This window comes from Pseudophryne corroboree, chromosome 2 (assembly GCF_028390025.1).
Source record: "Pseudophryne corroboree isolate aPseCor3 chromosome 2, aPseCor3.hap2, whole genome shotgun sequence".
Taxonomy (NCBI): domain Eukaryota; kingdom Metazoa; phylum Chordata; class Amphibia; order Anura; family Myobatrachidae; genus Pseudophryne; species Pseudophryne corroboree.
The window spans coordinates 1,019,255,935-1,019,277,006 of record NC_086445.1 but is presented as its reverse complement, the minus strand read 5'-3'; the positions used below and the strand labels follow the sequence as shown (position 1 = coordinate 1,019,277,006).

Here is a 21,072-nt window from a genome sequence, read left to right as displayed (position 1 = left end):
GGTTTTGGTTTCTCTAATGAGTAATTTCTCAAGAAGAGGGAGTTTATCCTCATTACCATTAATGAATACTTCCCCCGCTACACCTGAGGCACCTTCCATTTCACTATCATTAAAAATTCTAGCACATTCATGAGACCTTTTGGTCTTAAAATCACTATTTCTGAACATAATGGACCTGTAATATCAGTATTATTTAAAAATCAGTATGAATAACCGATTAGAATACACACAGTTAAAAAACAATAAAAAAATATACATCTCCAATTAATCGCAGCTAAATACCAGATAGGAGTTTCACAAGAAAAGATATAAACAAATGTGATATAGCGCTGATTAGTATTATCCAGAGTATTTAGCAAGTGTAAATGATGTGTATATATATATACACTTTAACGTGTGTCCTTGTAGTAGAATCACAGCAACTTCTTATTCATGCTAAAGATGTGCACTAGATCCTCGTGATAATTTTAGGACCGCAGCTCCCCTTCCAACAATCCAAACTCCTCCGGAGAAAAGATATCTGTCAATAGAGCATATATAGGGGGCGCTCCATAGTGCATAAAAACTTTTTATTTTTAAAAGTATACACAAAGTGTTAAAACAACTGTCTTATATTCGTACCAGAAGGCAACCAGTGTGGGCTGGTTACCACGTGATTCCAAACAATGATCAGTAGGTATGGCAGGAACAAGTGTCAGGCAGTCGTACCGGAAACCTCCACCCGCCGGCGGCTGATTTCCCCAGACTCACGGGCAGGAATCACACACGTCCCCGACTCCTCGCTCAGCTATACCAACGATGCTCTACGTCACCAGACTCCGCCCCAACGCGTTTCGTCATCGACTTCGTCAGAGGGCTGGAGTCTGTGACGTTCAAGTCCATTATAAGGCGAGGTGAGTGGAGTCACGTATATAAGATGGAAGATGGGTAGCATATTTCTTTATGTAGGTGTCCACAAATTCAGACACATTAGAAGTCAAAGAGCCTATGCCAGCTACTATAGGCCGACCTGGCGGCCTGATCGGATTTTTGTGCATCTTAGGTATGTGGTAGAACGTGGCAATCTTAGGGTGTACATTATATAGATACTTATATTCCTCTTGTGATATGCATTTATTCTCAATGCCCTTGTCAAGTATGGTTTTTAATTCATCAATGAAACCCGCTGTGGGATCCTCACTTAGTTTCCGGTAGGAGGCATTATCATTGAGCAACTTATATGCTTCTTCTATATAGTGGGTCCGATCAAATAATTTTTGAAACTGGATGATATGTGTGAAATTCTGGTTGTATGTATTACTTCCATATTATATATACTTGTAGAGTTTCTGGATAATGTTTTTCCTTTTTTGGACACATTGTAAACTGAGCTGCATACGGTGGTTCGTAAATTGGTCAAATTGGTTAAATCAAACGGAGGCGATATTACTTCTGTAGTATATATATTTCTAATGGTGCCTTCCAGTTAATTCTATTTAAGGTAGTATTTCTATTTAAGGTAGTAATTTATAAGCTAATTACCATCAGGCATCTATACGGCATCTTGTGTATTGAGATTGCATATGCCTACACCAAAAATGTGACCACAGCCTGCAGCTCAGGTGTAGTGTTTTAGACATTCATGTAAATCAGACACTGAACGCCTTATAATGGACTTGAACGTCACAGACTCCAGCCCTCTGACGAAGTCGATGACGAAACGCGTTGGGGCGGAGTCTGGTGACGTAGAGGATCGTTGGTATAGCTGAGCGAGGAGTCGGGGACGTGTGTGATTCCTGCCCGTGAGTCTGGGGAAATCAGCCGCCGGCGGGTGGAGGTTTCCGGTACGACTGCCTGACACTTGTTCCTGCCATACCTACTGATCATTGTTTGGAATCACGTGGTAACCAGCCCACACTGGTTGCCTTCTGGTACGAATATAAGACAGTTGTTTTAACACTTTGTGTATACTTTTAAAAATAAAAAGTTTTTATGCACTATGGAGCGCCCCCTATATATGCTCTATTGACAGATAGATATATATATATATATATATATATATATATATAAAATCTCTCTCTCTCTTTTTATATATATATATATATATATATATATATATATAATCTATGAAATGCGGTCAGGGTCTCTTCGTTGGGAACTCTAGGATACCAAAGTACAGGGACTCTTGAGAAGTAAGCCGTGGGGTCGGGTAGGGGGGTTTTGGGGAGAGGGTTAGGGTTAGGCTGCAGGGTGGGACGGTTAGGGTTAGGCACCCCTGGAGAGGGTAAAGGTTAGGCTGCGGGAAGGGGTGATAAGGGTTGGATTACTTAATTAGTAAGTGTCAGGATTTTAATCTCCGGGATGCCGCTGTCGGCGGTGGAATTTCTGAAATGGCGTGTCTGCACCTTTTTACCTGAGGGCTCGCTATTTTGATAGAGAGTGTGCAATGTCCAGCAAAAAGGGGGAAATAAAAGTAAAAAAGATAATATATAATAGGGGCACATAAATAATTATATATAGATGCTGTATATACACTGCTGTGGGATGATGGATGGTAGAGTTGCTGTACTGTAGACAATGTACAGAGAGAATAACAGAATGAATTGGAACAATGCAGTGTGTGAGTGTAATGAGTTTGTCATGTAGGAGGCAGGGCCCTGTCAATAAACAAAACATGCCTCCCCGGACACATCAGCCCACCAGGGATCTTCCCTGTGAGCCCTATGGCCAATCCGCCCCTGGTAGTGTCCCTTATACACATAATGTCCACAATAGAAGTGCCCCTTACACATAACACCCACAGTAGTATTGCCACACATAATGCCCACAGTAGTATTGCCCTTACATATAATGCCCACAGAAGTAGTGCCACACATAATGCTCACAGTAATAGTGCCCCTTACATATAACGCCAACAGTAGTGCCACACATAAAGCCCACAGTAGTAGTGCCTTTACACATAACACCCACAGTAGTAGTGCCCCTTACACATAACACCCACAGTATTAGTGACCCTTACACATATGTCCACAGGAGAGGAGGGGAGATAGGGGGCAGTGCACTAGTCATTCAGGATATCAGTGCCAGGTGGACTGGTGGCTGAAGAACCGCTTCACATTGCCAGCGCCACTACCATCATACAGGTGCTGGGAGAAGGGAGAGGAGGGAGTTAGCTGATGCCAGAAGAGCCGCGCTACAAGCTGCCAGCACCACAGCCTGTCATACAGTTTAAAAAGGTGCAGCTGCAGCCAGCAGCAACAGTAGAGTAGCAGAGCAGGGACTGCGCCTTACCAGCCCGGCGGCTCCCTGCTTTGCATACTCTGCTGACCGGGTGGTGCCGCAGCAGAAATTGGAGTCATCTGATATGTTCCTACTTCAATCAGTCACTACAGCAGTCCTCATAGATGTCTATGGAGAGTGCAATAAAATCATATTTACTAAGATCTGAAAGGCTCAGCTTCTTGGCTCCGGTGCCATTAACTAGCGCTATCTTCATGTGACATAAGCACATAGTAGACATATATAATGGTAGATGCTCAATCATCTTAATGATATCATTCAGGTGCTCGAAAGGAAGGGGTATTTCTAAGCAAGAAAAAAAGAGAGACCTTGTTTCCCCCAGCACCCTGAATGATAACAGTAACCAGATATAAATCCCACATAATATTAGAATTCAGAGATCTTGGTTACACATATTTGTGCAAATGTGTGACTAAGCCCCAAAGCCGCATCAAGGCGTCTCTGTATATTTGGGGTCCCTAGCACATAGTAGCCTATGAGCTATTGTTCCGCCCATACTGACGCCTTCTCAGTCCGACGGCCGCCAATGCTCGCTATACCCATAGCCGAAAGTAAAGTCATACAATAAACTATCACTTTACTTCTCTTTGCTGGGCCGATCTGTAATAGGAGCCCCTGCAGAACGTTCCACAAAGGGCAATGTAATAGTCTGCAAACGAGGAATAGAAAATAAAGATGAGTATTAAAGAAGTACTACATGGTGATAAGGCTCCCATACATCTGTGATGTATTGGCTAATTTCGCAATACCCCAAAGCCTGAGTCGAGGGGAATGGGAATATTCAACAAGTTAATAAATCTTGATTCCTCGATACCGAAGGAAAACGGTTGGGATCAGCAAACTGGGGATTTGTAATATGAAGAATTTCCCTGATTTCCTGATGGATCGCCGATCATCGATCTCTGCCTATCGGTGGTTCCGATTGGCAAATCGCGGTTCCAATTGCATCAGGGAAACAGCAGGCAGGTGTATAGGGGATTTAGGGGGGACATTTACTAAGCAGTGATAAGAGCGGAGAAGTGAGCCAGTGGAGAAGTTGCCCATGGCAACCAATCGGCACTGAAGTAACATCTATAATTTGCATACTACAAAATGATACAAAGCTGCTGATTGGTTGATGGGGTAACTTCTCCACTGGCTCACTTCTCCGCTCTTATCACTGCTTAGTAAATGTCCCCATTAATTACACAATAGTCACACTGACCATACGTCGCACCGGGCATGAAATTCTCATTAGATGAAAGAACTATCCTCAACAAAACTTGAATGTTGGTTACAGTAAATTTGTCTAAGACACAATACAATATACACATGGACTTTTCCATTTTTGAGTGGGGATATTTCTCTCTGTCAGGTCCCCCAAAGGGCCCCATGGCCCCAGAACTGGCCTCGTTCATCTGCCTAGCATGTATTTTATTTAATCTCCAGTTTGCCATTACTGGGGCCCATTTATCAAGCCTTGGAGAGTGATAAATATTACGGTGATAAAGTATCAGCCAATCAGCTCCTGTCATGTTACAGGCTGTGTTTGAAAAATGACAGCTCGGAGCTGATTGGTTGGTACTTTATCACCATGCAATTTATCACTCTCCAAGGCTTGATAAATCTGGACATTAGAGAGAAGACTGAAGAAGTGCAATGGCGCCCTGCCCACAACTAATAACACTGTGGGGGAGATTTATCAAAGCTTAGAGAGAGATAAAGAAGGGAGAGATTAATAAGGGGTCTATGTACTAAGCCTTGGAGAGAGATAAAGTGGAGAGAGATAAAGTTCCAGCCAATCAGCTCCTATCTGCCATGTTACAGGCTGGGTTTGAAAAATTACAGTTTGGAGCTGGTTGGCTGGCACTTTAGCTCCATCCACTTTATCTCTCTCCGAGGCTTAGTACATAGGGGCAGATGTATTAAGCCTGGAGAACTGATAACAAAGTGATAAGTGGAAGGTGATAACGCACCAGCCAGTCAGCTCCTACCTGTAATTTTTCAAACACAACCTGCAAACTGACAGTTAGGAGCTGATTGCTTGGTACTTTATCTCTCTCTCTCTCTCTCTCTCTCTCTCTCTCTCTCTCTCTCCAATCTTTGCTAAACTTCCCCCAAAGTGTCCCTCACACCCTCCCCACAACCACGCTGTAACACCATCGGTGGTTCATTTATTTATTTATTAACCGTTTCTTATATAACGCAGCTAATTCCGTTGCGCTTTACAATTGGAAATAAGAATGATATAACAAAACTGGGTAATAACAAACAGTCATAGAGGTAGGAAGGCCCTGCTCGCAAGCTTACAATCTATAGGGAAATAGGCATGTATACACAAGGATAGGAGCTATCTATTGCATAGTTGTCCACCAGATTGCAAATGTTCTTGGTGGTCTGAATGATATGGTTATACAGCAATGGTGAACCGGGTTTGAGAGGAAGGGAAAGTGAAGAATGAGAAGACGTGAAGATATGTGTGGACTGTGCAGAGTGGATGCAATTTAATAGAAAGGTTTATGACAGTTATGTTGGCGGTTCTGGAATTTGATATGCTTGCCTAAAGAGGTGAGTTTTCAGGGAACACTTGACGGTTTGGAGACTAGAGGAGAGTCTTATTGTGCGTGGTAGGGCATTCCACAGAGTGGGTGCAGCCCTGAGGAAGTCCTGTAATCGTGAGTGGGAGCGAGTAATGAGTGTGGATGAGAGACGCAGGTCTTGTGAGGAGCGAAGAGGGCGGGTTGGGAGATATTTTGAGATGAGTGAGGAGATGTATGATGGTGTAGTTTGGTTAATGGCCTTGTGTGTGAGTAAAAGTATTTTATATTGAATGCGGTAGAATACAGGTAACCAGTGGAGGGACTGACATAGTGGATCTGCAGACGATGAACGTCTAGCGAGGAAGATAAGCCTCGCCGCGGCATTCAGAATGGATCGTAGTGGTGAGAGTCTCGTTTTGGGAAGTTAGGAGACTATTACAATAATCAATGCGGGAGATAATGAGTGCGTGGATTAGAGTTTTAGCTGTGTCTTGTGTAAGGTATTGTCGTATTTTGGATATGTTCTTAGATGCATGTAACAGATGCTTGGTTGCATAGGGAGAGGAATCAGTAGCAGGAAAAAAGAAGTGATAATGCCACTGTATAGGTCATTGGTACGGCCCCATCTGGAATACTGTGTCCAGTTCTGGAGACCATATCTCCAGAAGGATATAAATACATTAGAGAGTGTACAAAGAAGGGCAACTAAAATGGTGCATGGCCTACATCACAAAACTTACCCGGAAAGGCTAAAAGATCTTAACATGTATAGTTTGGAGGAGAGAAGGGAAAGGGGAGACATGATAGAAACTTTCAAATATATAAAGGGTCTTAACAAAGTTCAGGAGGGAAACATTCTTCAAAGGAAAAGAAGCATTAGAACTCGAGGGCATACACTGAGACTGGAGGGGGGGAGGTTCAGGGGAAATTTAAGGAAAAATTACTTCACAGAAAGGGTAGTGGATAAGTGGAATAGCCTCCCATCAGATCTGGTAGAGGCTAAGACTGTAGGGCAATTTAAACATGCTTGGGACAGGCATATGAATATCCTTACAAAGAATCAAGGTTAAAAAAGGGTTGAGATTGCCTAAAGGATAAAATAAAAAAGGGGCAGACTAGATGGGCCAAGTGGTTCTTATCTGCCGTCAAATTCTATGTTTCTATTAACATGATCTTGAGACAGAATGAATGTGGGGAACAAAGGACAGATCAGAGTCAAGGATGACACCTAGGCAGTGGGGTAGGGTATAGATAGATAGTCGAGTTTTCAACAGAGATAGAGATATCAGGTTGGTAACTAATATTGGTTGGTGGAAATATAATTAACTCTGTTTTTGAAATATTAAGTTTGAGGTGGTGAGATGTCATCCAGGATGAAATTGCCGAAAGGCATTCAGTGACACGACCCACTACAGATGGTGATAAATCTGGAGAGGATAGGTAGATTTGAGTATCATCTGCGTACAGATGATACTGAACTCCAAAAGAGCTGATTACTTTGCCAAGAGATGTGGTATAGATAGAGAATGTCACAACTGAGGGCCTGAGCTGACGGGAGGCAGCCTCAGTTGTAGGGGCTGAGATGTACCGGAACCTGGGAGGTTGTATCAGACCCCTGGACATGTAAGTAACATGAATAATAACTGCCCGAAGGCGTGACCACGACAACTTGGATAAAAGTCAATGATGTTTATTATGACAACTCCGCAACACAGCAGCAGTAAAAGAAAACGTAAAAGTCAGCAAAGAATAAATACAGTTCCTGGGTACTACAGGATGGCAGGAGCCACAGGGCACTGGTAGTGTGAGATAGTTCTTATAATCTTCTAGATGGAAAGTCCTTACCAGGCCCGACTGTAGCAATGGAGATAACCCAGGATTGTACCAGCTGGTGTTCCAGGAAAAGCTGGGTTGCTGAAGATAAAACGGCTGCTGTGGATACTGGCTGGAACCAGACTGTTGTTAGCACGGAGTGGATACTGGCTGGAACCAGTTAAATAATAAATGAACTTGGGAGCGATGAAATATGAACTGAAATGTAGAACTTGAGAGCGGAGAAATAATAATACCGGTGGAGAGTGGTAAAGTGTAGAAAGGACACCGGCCCTTTAAGAGAAGCTGTACTCTGCTGGAAGCTGAGCTGGAAGCAGGTAATGTTGTAGCTGGAAACAGATGAATCCACAATGGATTGGAGAGTCAGGCTACACCGCAGGTGGAATGCTGGTGCGGGTCTCTATGGTGGAAGTCTTGAGACAGGAGCTGGAACCTGGAAGACAATCACAGGAGAGAGACAAACAGGAACTAGGTTTGACAACCAAAGCACTGACGCCTTCCTTGCTCAGGCACAGTGTATTTATACCTGCAGCAAGGAAGGGATTGGCTAGGCAATTATGCAGATTAACAATACTGACAACAGATTGGAGGAAATGATCAGCTGACAGAATCCAAGATGGCTGCGCCCATGCAGACACTTGGAGGGAAGTTTGGTTTGTAATCCATGTGGTAATGAAAACAGTAATGGCGGCGCCGGCCACTGGAGACAGGAGACGCCAGGCTGACAAGTGCACATCCAACCACGCGGACACAGCGGAGGCCGCGGCTGACGTAATCGCCACTCTGACACTCTGCATGCAGAAGCTCAGGGACGGCGGCGGAGGCCGCGGGAGACGCCATGCCAGATGTAATAAGGCGTTACTGTGACAGCGTCTCAGAGAGACAGGAGAGGATGCAGGAATGTGAACATTAGGATAACAGATGGGATCCGGTCCTGGAGCGCTGAGCCAGCCTTAGGAGGCATCTGATGGGTAAGAAATGGCGTCCAGATACCCAGATCGTGACAGCACCCCCCCCTTTAGGAGTGGCCCCAGGACACTTCTTTGGCTTTTGAGGAAACTTGGAATGGAATCTCAGGAGCATGGACATCAGAAGCATTGGTCCATGAACGTTCCTCAGGGCCGTAACCCTTCCAGTCAATAAGATACTGTAGTTGACCGTAACGGTGACGTGAGTCCAGGATCTTGGCTACTTCATACTCAACGCCTCGTTGAGTTTGGACTTTCGGAGTTGGAGGAAGTGAGGAATGAAACCGATTCAAGATCAGCGGTTTCAACAGGGAAACATGGAATGTCCTGGGTATTTTTAAGAAGGGAGGCAACTGAAGTCTGTAAGCAACAGGATTGATGACTTGTTCAATCTTGAAAGGACCGATATAGCGAGGTGCAAACTTCATACTGGGAACTCTTAACCTCAAATTCTTCGTGGATAACCATACCCGATCACCCACCTTGAGAGCAGGAACTGCTCGACGCTTCTTATCCGCAAACTTCTTGTACCTGAACGATGCCTTGAGCAGAGCTGATCGTACGCTCTTCCAGATATTGGCAAACTGATGCAAGGTGATATCCACTGCGGGAACAGAAGTTGCTGGAAGCGGTTGGAACTCAGGGACTTTAGGGTGGAATCCAAAGTTAGTGAAGAATGGTGTTGAAGCAGATGAAGAATGATACTGGTTGTTATGACAGAACTCGGCCCAGGGAAGTAATTGAACCCAGTCATCTTGAGAGGAGGACACATAGATGCGGAGGAAGGCCTCCAAGTCCTGATTCACCCTCTCGGTTTGACCATTGGTCTGAGGATGGTAAGCCGTGGAAAACTTTAGCTTGACTTGAAGGACTTGACATAAACTTCGCCAGAATTTGGCTGTGAATTGAACTCCTCGATCTGAGATAATTTCTTCAGGAAGACCGTGGAGTCGGAAGATCTCTTGTATGAATACTTGAGCCAACTTGGAAGCTGACGGAAGACCGGTGAGAGGAATGAAGTGTGCCATCTTGGTGAACCGGTCAACTACCACCCAGATGGTATTGAACTTGTTGCACATGGGTAAATCTGTAATAAAATCCATCGACAAATGGGTCCAAGGTCGACGGGGAACAGATAGTGGAACCAGTTGCCCCGCAGGCGACTGGCGGGATACCTTATGTTGAGCACACTTTGGGCAAGATGCAATAAACTCCAAGACGTCCTTTTTCAGAGTTGGCCACCAATAGGACCTAGAGATAAACTCCAGGGTTTTTTGGATACCTGTATGTCCGGCAAAACGGGAAGCATGGGCCCAATGCATGAGCTTCTTCCTTAGCATCGGTTTCACAAAACTTTTCCCTGATGGGGGCGTAGAGTCCATCCCTACCGTGGAGAATGCCAACGGATTTATAATAGGATGCTTGTCTGAAGACTCTGACTCATTTTCTTGCTCCCATGAGCGGGAAAGGGCATCGGCCTTGCGATTCTGAGAGCCCGGACAGAACTGGAGTTTAAAGTCGAACCTGGAAAAGAAAAGTGCCCATCTGGCCTGACGAGGGTTGAGACATTGTGCGCCTTTCAGATATAAAAGGTTCTTGTGGTCTGTAAGTATGGTGATTGAATGAGAAGCTCCCTCCAACAGATACCTCCACTCTTCTAGAGCGAGCTTGATGGCTAGCAACTCCTGGTCGCCAATGGCATAGTTGCGCTCAGCTGGGGAGAACTTCCGGGAGAAGAAACTGCAAGGGTGTAAATGGCCATCTTTAGCCCTCTGAGATAACACCGCTCCTACTCCAACGGAGGAGGCATCCACCTCTAAGATGAAAGGAGAGTCGATGTCAGGCTGTTTCAGAACAGGCGCAGAGATGAACCTTTGTTTTAAAAGATGAAATGCTTGCATGGCTTCTTCAGACCACTTGGACGGGTTAGCACCCTTCTTAGTGAAAGCAGTAATAGGCGCCACAATGGTGGAAAAGTCTCGTATAAACTTTCGGTAATAGTTGGCGAACCCCAAGAACCTCTGGACCCCTTTGAGGGTTAAGGGTATCGGCCAATTTTGGATTGCTTGTAGTTTCTCAGGATCCATCTCTAGTCCGGAACCGGACACAATGTACCCTAGAAACGGAATGGACTTGACTTCAAAGACGCATTTCTCTAATTTGCAATAGAGATGATTGACACGGAGACGGGACAGAACCTCTTTAACCCAAAAACGATGTTCCTCTAAATCGTTGGCAAAAATGAGGATATCGTCTAGATAGACCACGACATGACGGTATAGAATGTCTCTGAAGATCTCATTGACAAAATGCTGGAAGACAGCTGGAGCATTACTCAATCCGAAGGGCATGACGAGGTACTCATAATGTCCGTCACGGGTGTTAAAGGCGGTCTTCCACTCGTCACCCTCACGGATCCGGATGAGATTGTATGCACCTCTCAAGTCCAGCTTTGTAAAAATGGTAGCTCCGCTAACTCTGTCAAAGAGCTCAGTAATCAGGGGTAAAGGATAACGGTTCTTGATGGTAATGTCGTTCAAACCTCTGTAGTCGATGCACGGCCGCAGACCACCATCTTTCTTTTTTACAAAAAAGAAGCCTGCGCCGGCTGGGGAAGAAGAAGGTCGAATGAACCCCTTTGCTAGGTTCTCTTTAATGTATTCCTCCATAGAATGCGTCTCAGGCAGAGACAACGGATAAGTTCGGCCTCGAGGTGGAACCTTCCCTGGAACGAGATCAATCGGGCAGTCCCATTCTCTATGAGGAGGAAGGATATCAGCAGAAGCTTTACTGAACACATCCGTGAAATCTTGATATGGAGGAGGTGGAACATCAGACGACCTGGGGGAGGAAGAACAGACAGGCAATACTTTAAACAAACATGTCTCAGCACAGGAGGAACCCCATGCCAGGATTTGCGTAGTCGTCCAATCAATTGTAGGATTGTGAAGACGGAGCCATGGAAGGCCCAGGACCACAGGATGTGTGGCTCTTGGAATCACTAAAAAAGAAATAAGTTCGGAATGAAGAACTCCCACTCTCAGACGAACTGGTAGAGTCCTTAAAGAAATAACTGCATCAAAAATTTTGCTGCCATCCACGGCAGTTAAAGAAATGGACGAAGGAAGTCTCTCGGTGGGTAGGGACCACCGTTTAACATAGGCTTCGGTAATAAAGTTCCCAGCTGCTCCGGAATCAAGGAGGGCAATGACGTTCCGATAACGTTGAGCAACTTGAAGCGAGACTGGGAGATTACAATCTTGAGGAGATGGAGAGGAGATCATTACTCCTAGCCGGCCCTCTCCTTGGCGAGCTAGGATTTGGAGTTTCCCGGACGTTTGGGACAGGCATTAATGGTGTGAGACGGAGCTGCACAATAGAGACAGAGAGACTCGGAGAGACGTCTTCGGCGCTCAGCAGGAGTTAAACGGGAACGGCCAAGTTGCATGGGCTCATCTTTAGATGGTGACAGTTGACGAGGAGGAGGAGCAGAAGATTTTGGAGCAGATGATCTTCCACGCTCAGTTGCTCTCTCTCTGAAACGTAAATCAACTTTCGTGCAGAGTGAGATTAGCTCATCTAACTTAGAAGGTAAGTCTCTGGTAGCTAACTCATCTTTAATACGCTCAGATAAGCCATGCCAGAATGCAGCATACAGGGCCTCGTCGTTCCATGCCAGTTCGGATGCCAGGATCTGGAACTGTATCAGATATTGTCCTACAGTACGTGACCCCTGGCGTAAACGGAGAATCTCGGATGAAGCTGAGGTTACCCGGCCTGGCTCGTCGAAGATGCGCCTGAATGTTGACACGAAGGCAGTGTAGGAAGATAGCAGGGTGTCGGACCTCTCCCATAACGGTGATGCCCAATCAAGGGCTGAGCCACTGAGAAGAGAAATAATGTAGGCAATTTTTGTACGGTCACTGGGAAAATTGCCAGGTTGTAGCTCAAACTGAATCTCACACTGGTTGAGAAATCCCCTGCAGAATCTTGGAGATCCGTCAAATTTTGCTGGCGTTGGAAGATGAAGACGTGGAGCAGAAATGGGTAAGGTGGGTGGGGTTATAGCTGGAGTCACTGTGGTTGACGCACCAGACGCGCCTGATCCACGGAGAGTTGTCTGAATCCCATCCAGCCGAGTAGAGAGATCCTGGAGACAGCGGATGATGTGGCCCTGTGCAGCCTCCTGATGTTCTAGTCGGGCTGCCAGTTCTTGCATTGGCCTGGCCGCTTGATCCTGGTCTCCGGCTGGATTCATTAGGTCAGTGCTTACTGTCACAACTGAGGGCCTGAGCTGACGGGAGGCAGCCTCAGTTGTAGGGGCTGAGATGTACCGGAACCTGGGAGGTTGTATCAGACCCCTGGACATGTAAGTAACATGAATAATAACTGCCCGAAGGCGTGACCACGACAACTTGGATAAAAGTCAATGATGTTTATTATGACAACTCCGCAACACAGCAGCAGTAAAAGAAAACGTAAAAGTCAGCAAAGAATAAATACAGTTCCTGGGTACTACAGGATGGCAGGAGCCACAGGGCACTGGTAGTGTGAGATAGTTCTTATAATCTTCTAGATGGAAAGTCCTTACCAGGCCCGACTGTAGCAATGGAGATAACCCAGGATTGTACCAGCTGGTGTTCCAGGAAAAGCTGGGTTGCTGAAGATAAAACGGCTGCTGTGGATACTGGCTGGAACCAGACTGTTGTTAGCACGGAGTGGATACTGGCTGGAACCAGTTAAATAATAAATGAACTTGGGAGCGATGAAATATGAACTGAAATGTAGAACTTGAGAGCGGAGAAATAATAATACCGGTGGAGAGTGGTAAAGTGTAGAAAGGACACCGGCCCTTTAAGAGAAGCTGTACTCTGCTGGAAGCTGAGCTGGAAGCAGGTAATGTTGTAGCTGGAAACAGATGAATCCACAATGGATTGGAGAGTCAGGCTACACCGCAGGTGGAATGCTGGTGCGGGTCTCTATGGTGGAAGTCTTGAGACAGGAGCTGGAACCTGGAAGACAATCACAGGAGAGAGACAAACAGGAACTAGGTTTGACAACCAAAGCACTGACGCCTTCCTTGCTCAGGCACAGTGTATTTATACCTGCAGCAAGGAAGGGATTGGCTAGGCAATTATGCAGATTAACAATACTGACAACAGATTGGAGGAAATGATCAGCTGACAGAATCCAAGATGGCTGCGCCCATGCAGACACTTGGAGGGAAGTTTGGTTTGTAATCCATGTGGTAATGAAAACAGTAATGGCGGCGCCGGCCACTGGAGACAGGAGACGCCAGGCTGACAAGTGCACATCCAACCACGCGGACACAGCGGAGGCCGCGGCTGACGTAATCGCCACTCTGACACTCTGCATGCAGAAGCTCAGGGACGGCGGCGGAGGCCGCGGGAGACGCCATGCCAGATGTAATAAGGCGTTACTGTGACAGCGTCTCAGAGAGACAGGAGAGGATGCAGGAATGTGAACATTAGGATAACAGATGGGATCCGGTCCTGGAGCGCTGAGCCAGCCTTAGGAGGCATCTGATGGGTAAGAAATGGCGTCCAGATACCCGGATCGTGACAGAGAAAAGCAGAGGACCTAAGACTGAGCCTTGCGGTACTCCAACTGAAAGAGGTAGCGAAGAGGAGGTAGATTCAGAGAAGCGAACACTGAAAGAGCTTGACACTTGACCATCAGTGCACCATCATGTTCACGATAAACACTTGCCGTATGACAGGTGCAGTTTCTCCGTCCGAGTATGGCCTCTGTGACTACGGCTGTGCATCTCAGAATGCAGCCGCTATCACTGACATGCCCACCACATTCCTATAACACGTGGCTAATGTTTGATTTCACTTCAGGCCTCCTCCCAGTCACCGCCCAGGATCGCCCATCGATTTCCTGGTTGATATTTTTTTTTAATACCATCGGACGCAATGGCAATAGCAGCTTTGTGCATACGCTCAGAGTGACGCATGCGCTGTCTGGGTTTTCTGAATATTTCTCGTGCGTGCGCAGCGGCAAATAATCGCTAAGCTACGTGAACGTCGGCATTGAGTGGCCTCTTTATCAGGCCCACTGTTCTGTGACACCTGGTACGGCCGTGAGACACCCGGAAAAGGAGGTGTGGCTTCACATACAGGAGGCGTGGTCCTGCAGGAGCCCCACTGCCATCACTAGAGGGGGAATTCCCCGGTTACCTCACTCTGGTTTCGTGCAGCCTGCCCCCGGAGACTCTTCCAGCACTGTCTGCTTTTCCTCAGTGACTGGAGCCAAGTCTAATCTGCTCCAGCACAGCGTCATGAACCTGAAGCAAATGGCGTTTGCGTATAATTAATTAAACTTTATAAGCAAATAGGAAACTTCCCAATAGATTGTTGTAGTAAAAAACATACTTTTATAATCCGTACTGTAACTAGATATGTTAGCTCCTGGGGCAAGAAGGATAAACTGATGCACCCTAGAAACAGACTGTGTGATTCCACCCGCCTCTAACCGAATCTGCACCTAGGCATTAAGGTGCAAAATTTGCAGCAACCAACCAGTAATTAGCTTTTATCTTTGTAGCGCTGGTTAGGCAATGAAAGCCAGTGTCTGATTGGCTACTATGGTCTAGAGTTAATTTTAAACCTAATGTAAATGCATATCATATCCTAAAGGGCCACAAAACAATATACGGTATACGTACTTGCCTACTGACTGTAATTGGGAATGGGAGCTGACCGTTAAGCAACGGCTGTGATTAAGGAGCTATCATTAAAATTTACTACCTTATTTACAAGGGCTTGCCAAATCCTACTTAACTGTCATTAAGATTCCATTAAAATAAAGGAGAGATTAGCCGGAGTGCCGTTAAGCATCCTATTATTTGTAAGGCCTCTTACAGATTATTTTCCAGTGAGTAGCTGGGATCTTATTCTCTTAATAGCTCAAATATTAAACATATCAAAATTCAGAAGTTAAGTGATGCTGAATGAGACTTTGATTTCATTTACAGAACGTGTTTTTCTCTCTTGTGTAAATTAGGCCTTTCAGGTATAGAGAGATGTAATAAAGATGCAATAAAGATAACTTAGAATTCACCAATATAGAAAGTCAGGTTAAACATGAAATAACTACCAAACCAATACACAGACAGAAAAGGTTTCCCTACATCACAAATGATATGATGATTTACAATTTAATATTACTAGAGGAGCATTGCAATTAAAAATAGGGTTTTTTTGTTAATATACATTACTGTGGGCAGTCTATAAGAACAAGCTTCGTAGATACCATTTTGCCTTGGCTTGTTTCTTCAGGTTGCTTTTAATAATATTTAAAATTATGCATAGTTTTGCATGGTGTTGTGTAATCACCACGGCAACCACAGTCACATGATATGGTGAGCAGAGAGGCTTTGGAATGCCCCTTTGAGCTCTGTCTGCACTGTAAAGTCCTCCCCCTCCTGCTACCCCCCTCAATCTAAACATGATATGGTAACAAGTAGCAATGTTATTGACTAATGACAAATGGCTACACAAGTTCCTCTATGTCTATTATTCGCACAAAGCAACAATCTAAACAATAGTTTTCTCACTGTACGGGAGCTGGTGAGTTTTACATGTTGTTTGTCAATAACAAAGCTGTGCATAAATGAAGGCAAATTGTCAAAGGCCTTCAATATACATTTAGTATTGTTGCTATAACTGCATTGTTATATCATTTAATCTATATAAATAAAATATTTTGTGTAGCAATACGACGATAGTAATTATTTCTTATCATTTCCACAGAGTGAGTGAGATACAGCGCAATGGGAGACTGGACTTTTCTAGGAGAGTTCTTAGAAGAAGTACAGAAGCATTCCACGGTGGTGGGGAAAGTATGGCTGACCATCCTCTTCATCTTCCGGATGCTGGTTCTAGGCACAGCAGCGGAGTCCTCCTGGGGAGACGAGCAATCGGACTTTATGTGCGACACCACCCAACCTGGTTGCGAGAACGTCTGCTACGACAAAGCGTTCCCCATCTCCCACATCCGATTTTGGGTTCTCCAGATAATCTTTGTCTCCACCCCATCTCTACTGTACATGGGACATGCCATGCACACTGTCCGAATAGAGGAAAAAAAGAAACTCAGGGAAGAGGAAATGAAATCCAAACAGGATATGAGTGAAGACACCACTTTCCATCAGCAGAAATACCCATCCGAAAAACTTGAACTTCCGTATAGGGATGAGGTGAGCGGGAAGATCAGGCTTCAAGGAAGTCTGTTGAACACCTACGTGTGCAGTATCCTCATCCGCACCGCCATGGAGGTAGCTTTTATTGTTGGACAATATATGCTCTATGGGATCTTTTTGGAAACCCTATATATATGTAAAAGGAGTCCTTGCCCGCATCCTGTGAACTGCTATGTGTCACGGCCCACCGAGAAGAACGTTTTCATCATATTTATGTTGGCGGTGGCAGTCCTCTCGCTTCTCCTTAGTCTTGTTGAGCTGTACTATTTGTCATGGAAAAAACTAAAGCAAAATATATCGAAGTCTTCTGCAAAAAGTGCCAGTGCTGTACGGGTGGCTACAATAGAGCCGGAGAACCGGTCCCGGAGCTGCACACCCCCTCCAGATTTTAATCAATGCTTGAGCAGTAATAAGGGTAAGTTTGGAAGCCCTTTCAATAACACTTTGGCATCTCAGCAGAACACGGTCAATTTCGCCACCGAAATGGTCAAAAGTGAAGATGACATTGGTGGACAAGGACAATTCATCCACATAAACTATGCACAGAACGCTCCAGTGGGCAACCACTCTGTCCCCCACCACATGCCCAATGGGTATTGCCAAAATGGCCGTCGCTTGAGCAAGACCAGCCGTACTAGCAGCAAAGCTCGTTCAGATGACCTGGCCGTGTAATCTATATGGGGATTTTAGCAGGACTCCTTTCCAATTATTTCGTATTTATATGGCAATAGAAACTATCAATTATGGGGTGTAATAATGAGAATTCATTTTTTTTTACTGTCATTTGTGCCTTAAAATGTTGTGTCAAAAAGCAATAAAGAGAATTTTTCCTACGCATTTCACAAACGTTACTAGAACACTTAGCAAGTGCAAACGTTTACAGTGGTTGATATTACAACAGATGATTAAGTCTTCCGTTGTTTGGTTCACAAGATAATTGGCTATAACGGTTCTGTTTTTGGCAGATGCAGTAACAACTCTTTTTTTATTAATGGAAAGCAAAATGGCCATTTAAAAAGTTATTTTAAAAGGGTCAATATTTGTGTGTAGTGGAAATTTGTTCAACTTTTACATTTTTGATAGTATTTATTTTAAATATGCAAACAAAATATTTTATTAAAAACAAAACTATAAAATGTTTTTTTTTAATTAGTTTTTTTTCTTAACTATTGTTTAAGAACTAGTCTTAGGTTGGAATTCTGGTCACTACGATGTGCCACCAGACATCAATGCAATGTCCGGCCACACACTTTGGCGCTTATTATGGTTTATGGTCTTAGCTTATCTAACTGCGCACTGCGGTACATCGGGGAGAATTTAATTGCCACCCTTTGACTTGACTTTTACTTATGCCCTTTGAGGGTGATTTACTTGATGTTAATCTTGCTGCGCTAATCTTAATGTTAATCTGTGTTCAAAACACATCAGGTTGGTCAAAATGTAAGAAATGCATAATCATTTTTTGTTCATATTTTAATTAGCTATTGGATGTAATCACAGATGCGCCGAACAGGGGGGGAAATGTACACCTGTAGTCAGGGGTGTATCTAGGGGTCCGAGCGCCCCAGGCAAAATAAGGGGCTGGCACCCCCCCCCCCCCCACACACACACACACACCTTCCTCCTACACACATTTGAATTGTGGGGAAGGGTGTGGACACAATCGTACTTCCAATTCATATTATGCCTCACAATAGTGTCCCGTATTCACATTACACTGCACAGTAGTGTCTCGTATTCACGTTACACCATCCCTCCCCCCTAACCCACCTTTCCCACAGCCTGACCCTAACCCGCCCCCCCCCCCCCCAGCCTCTTCAGTGGTGCCTAACCCTAACCCACCCTTCCTAATCTCCCTCCCTGCAGCCTAACCCTCACAGCCTAACCCTAACCCTCCCACACGGCTTGCCAGTGGAGACTTTGGCAACAGCTCGATACGGATTTTGGCATTCTGCATCGCTATCTATGTTGGGATGCCAGCATCAGCATTCCGAGCAGTTTCGGGATGCTGGCGTCAGCTTTCCAACCGCCGGGATACCAAATACCTTAATGTCTCATATGTCACCCCTGCCTGAACTTCCTCCTTCCCTTACTTACCCCCTTGCACCTCTCATGCCCTCTGTTCCTCTTTAGCCCTGGAGTTTTCAGTCCCTCATTCCATCTCTCAGTCTCACCCCCCCTGCACCTCTCATTTCCTCCCTCTATCACCCAAGTACCTCACTCCCTCCTTCCATCTCTCACATCACACCTGTACCTCACTCCCACCTTCCATCTCCCACACCTCTTCTTCACTCCCACCTTCCATCTCCCCTGCACCTCGCTCCCACCTTCCATCTCCCCTGCACCTCGCTCTTACGTTCCATCTCCCCTGCACCTCGCTCCCACCTTCCACCTCCCACACCTCTTCTTAACTCCCACCTTCCATCTCCCCTGCACCTCGCTCCCACCTTCCATCTACCCTGCACCTCGCTCCCACCTTCCATCTCCCCTGCACCTTGCTCCCACCTTCCATTTCTCAAACCTCGTTTTCACTCCCACCTTCCGTCTCCCCTGCACCTCGCTCCCACCTTCCATCTCCCCTGCACCTCGCTCCCACCTTCCATCTCCCCTGCACCTCGCTCCCACCTTCCATCTCCCCTGCACCTCGCTCCCACCTTCCATTTCTCAAACCTCGTTTTCTCTCCCACCTTCCGTCTCCCCCGCACATTGCTCCCACCTTCTATCTCTCACACCTCTTATTCACTCCCACCGTCCATCTCCCCTGCACCTCGCTCCCACCTTCCATCTCCCCTGCACTTCACTCCCACCTTCCATTTCTCAAACCTCGTCTTCACTCCCACCTTCCATCTCCCCTGCACCTCGCTCCCACCTTCCATCTCTGACACCTCTTCTTCACACCCACCTTCCATCTCCCCTGCACCTCGCTCCCACCTTCTATCTCCCCTGCACCTCGCTCCCACCTTCCATCTCCCACACCTGAACCTTGGTACCACCTTCCATGCCCCCTACACTTCACTCCCATCTTCCATGTCTCACACCTGTACCTTGCTCCCTCCTTCCATCTCTCACATCACACCTGCACTTCACTTCCACCTTCCATCTCTCACACCTCTTCTTCACTCCCACCTTCCGTCTCCCCTGCACCTCGCTCCCACCTTCCATCTCCCCTGCACCTCGCTCCCACCTTCCATCTCCCCTGCACCTCGCTCCCACCTTCCATCTCCCCTGCACCTCGCTCCCACCTTCCATTTCTCAAACCTCGTTTTCACTCCCACCTTCCGTCTCCCCTGCACCTCGCTCCCACCTTCCATCTCCCCTGCACCTCGCTCCCACCTTCCATCTCCCCTGCACCTCGCTCCCACCTTCCATTTCTCAAACCTCGTTTTCTCTCCCACCTTCCGTCTCCCCCGCACATTGCTCCCACCTTCTATCTCTCACACCTCTTATTCACTCCCACCGTCCATCTCCCCTGCACCTCGCTCCCACCTTCCATCTCCCCTGCACCTCGCTCCCACCTTCCATCTCCCCTGCACCTCGCTCCCACCTTCCATTTCTCAAACCTCGTTTTCTCTCCCAGCTTCCGTCTCCCCCGCACATTGCTCCCACCTTCCATCTCTCACACCTCTTATTCACTCCCACCGTCCATCTCCCCTGCACCTCGCTCCCACCTTCCATCTCCCCTGCACTTCACTCCCACCTTCCATTTCTCAAACCTCGTCTTCACTCCCACCTTCCATTTCCCCTGCACCTCGCTCCCACCTTCCATCTCTCACACCTCTTCTTCACACCCACCTTCCATCTCCCCTGCACCTCGCTCCCACCTTCTATCTCCCCTGCACCTCGCTCCCACCTTCCATCTCCCACACCTGAACCTTGGTACCACCTTCCATGTCCCCTACACTTCACTCCCACCTTCCATGTCTCACACCTGTACCTTGCTCCCTCCTTCCATCTCTCACATCACACCTGCACTTCACTTCCACCCTCCATCTCTCACACCTCTTCTTCACTCCCACCTTCCGTCTCCCCTGCACCTCGCTCCCACCTTCCATCTCCCCTGCACCTCGCTCCCACCTTCCATCTCCCCTGCACCTCGCTCCCACCTTCCATCTCTCACACCTCTTCTTCACTCCCACCTTCCATCTCCTCTGCACCTCACTCCCACCTTCCATCTCCCCTGCACTTCACTTCCACCCTCCATCTCTCACACCTCTTCTTCACTCCCACCTTCCATCTCCCATGCACC

General features: G+C 46.4%; 1 protein-coding gene across 2 annotated transcripts in view; it reads left to right on the top strand.

The window, feature by feature from the left end:
* Window positions 1–17,659, top strand: part of GJA5 (gap junction protein alpha 5) — a 135,701-nt gene extending 118,042 nt beyond the window's left edge. For both annotated transcript variants that reach the window (XM_063956701.1, XM_063956702.1), the window contains exon 2: window positions 16,378–17,659. In XM_063956701.1, the coding sequence (XP_063812771.1) occupies window positions 16,398–17,498 (1,101 nt within the window). In that variant the 5' untranslated portion in view covers window positions 16,378–16,397 and the 3' untranslated portion in view covers window positions 17,499–17,659. The remainder of the gene's footprint in view (window positions 1–16,377) is intronic.
* The last annotated feature ends 3,413 nt before the right edge of the window (window positions 17,660–21,072 follow it).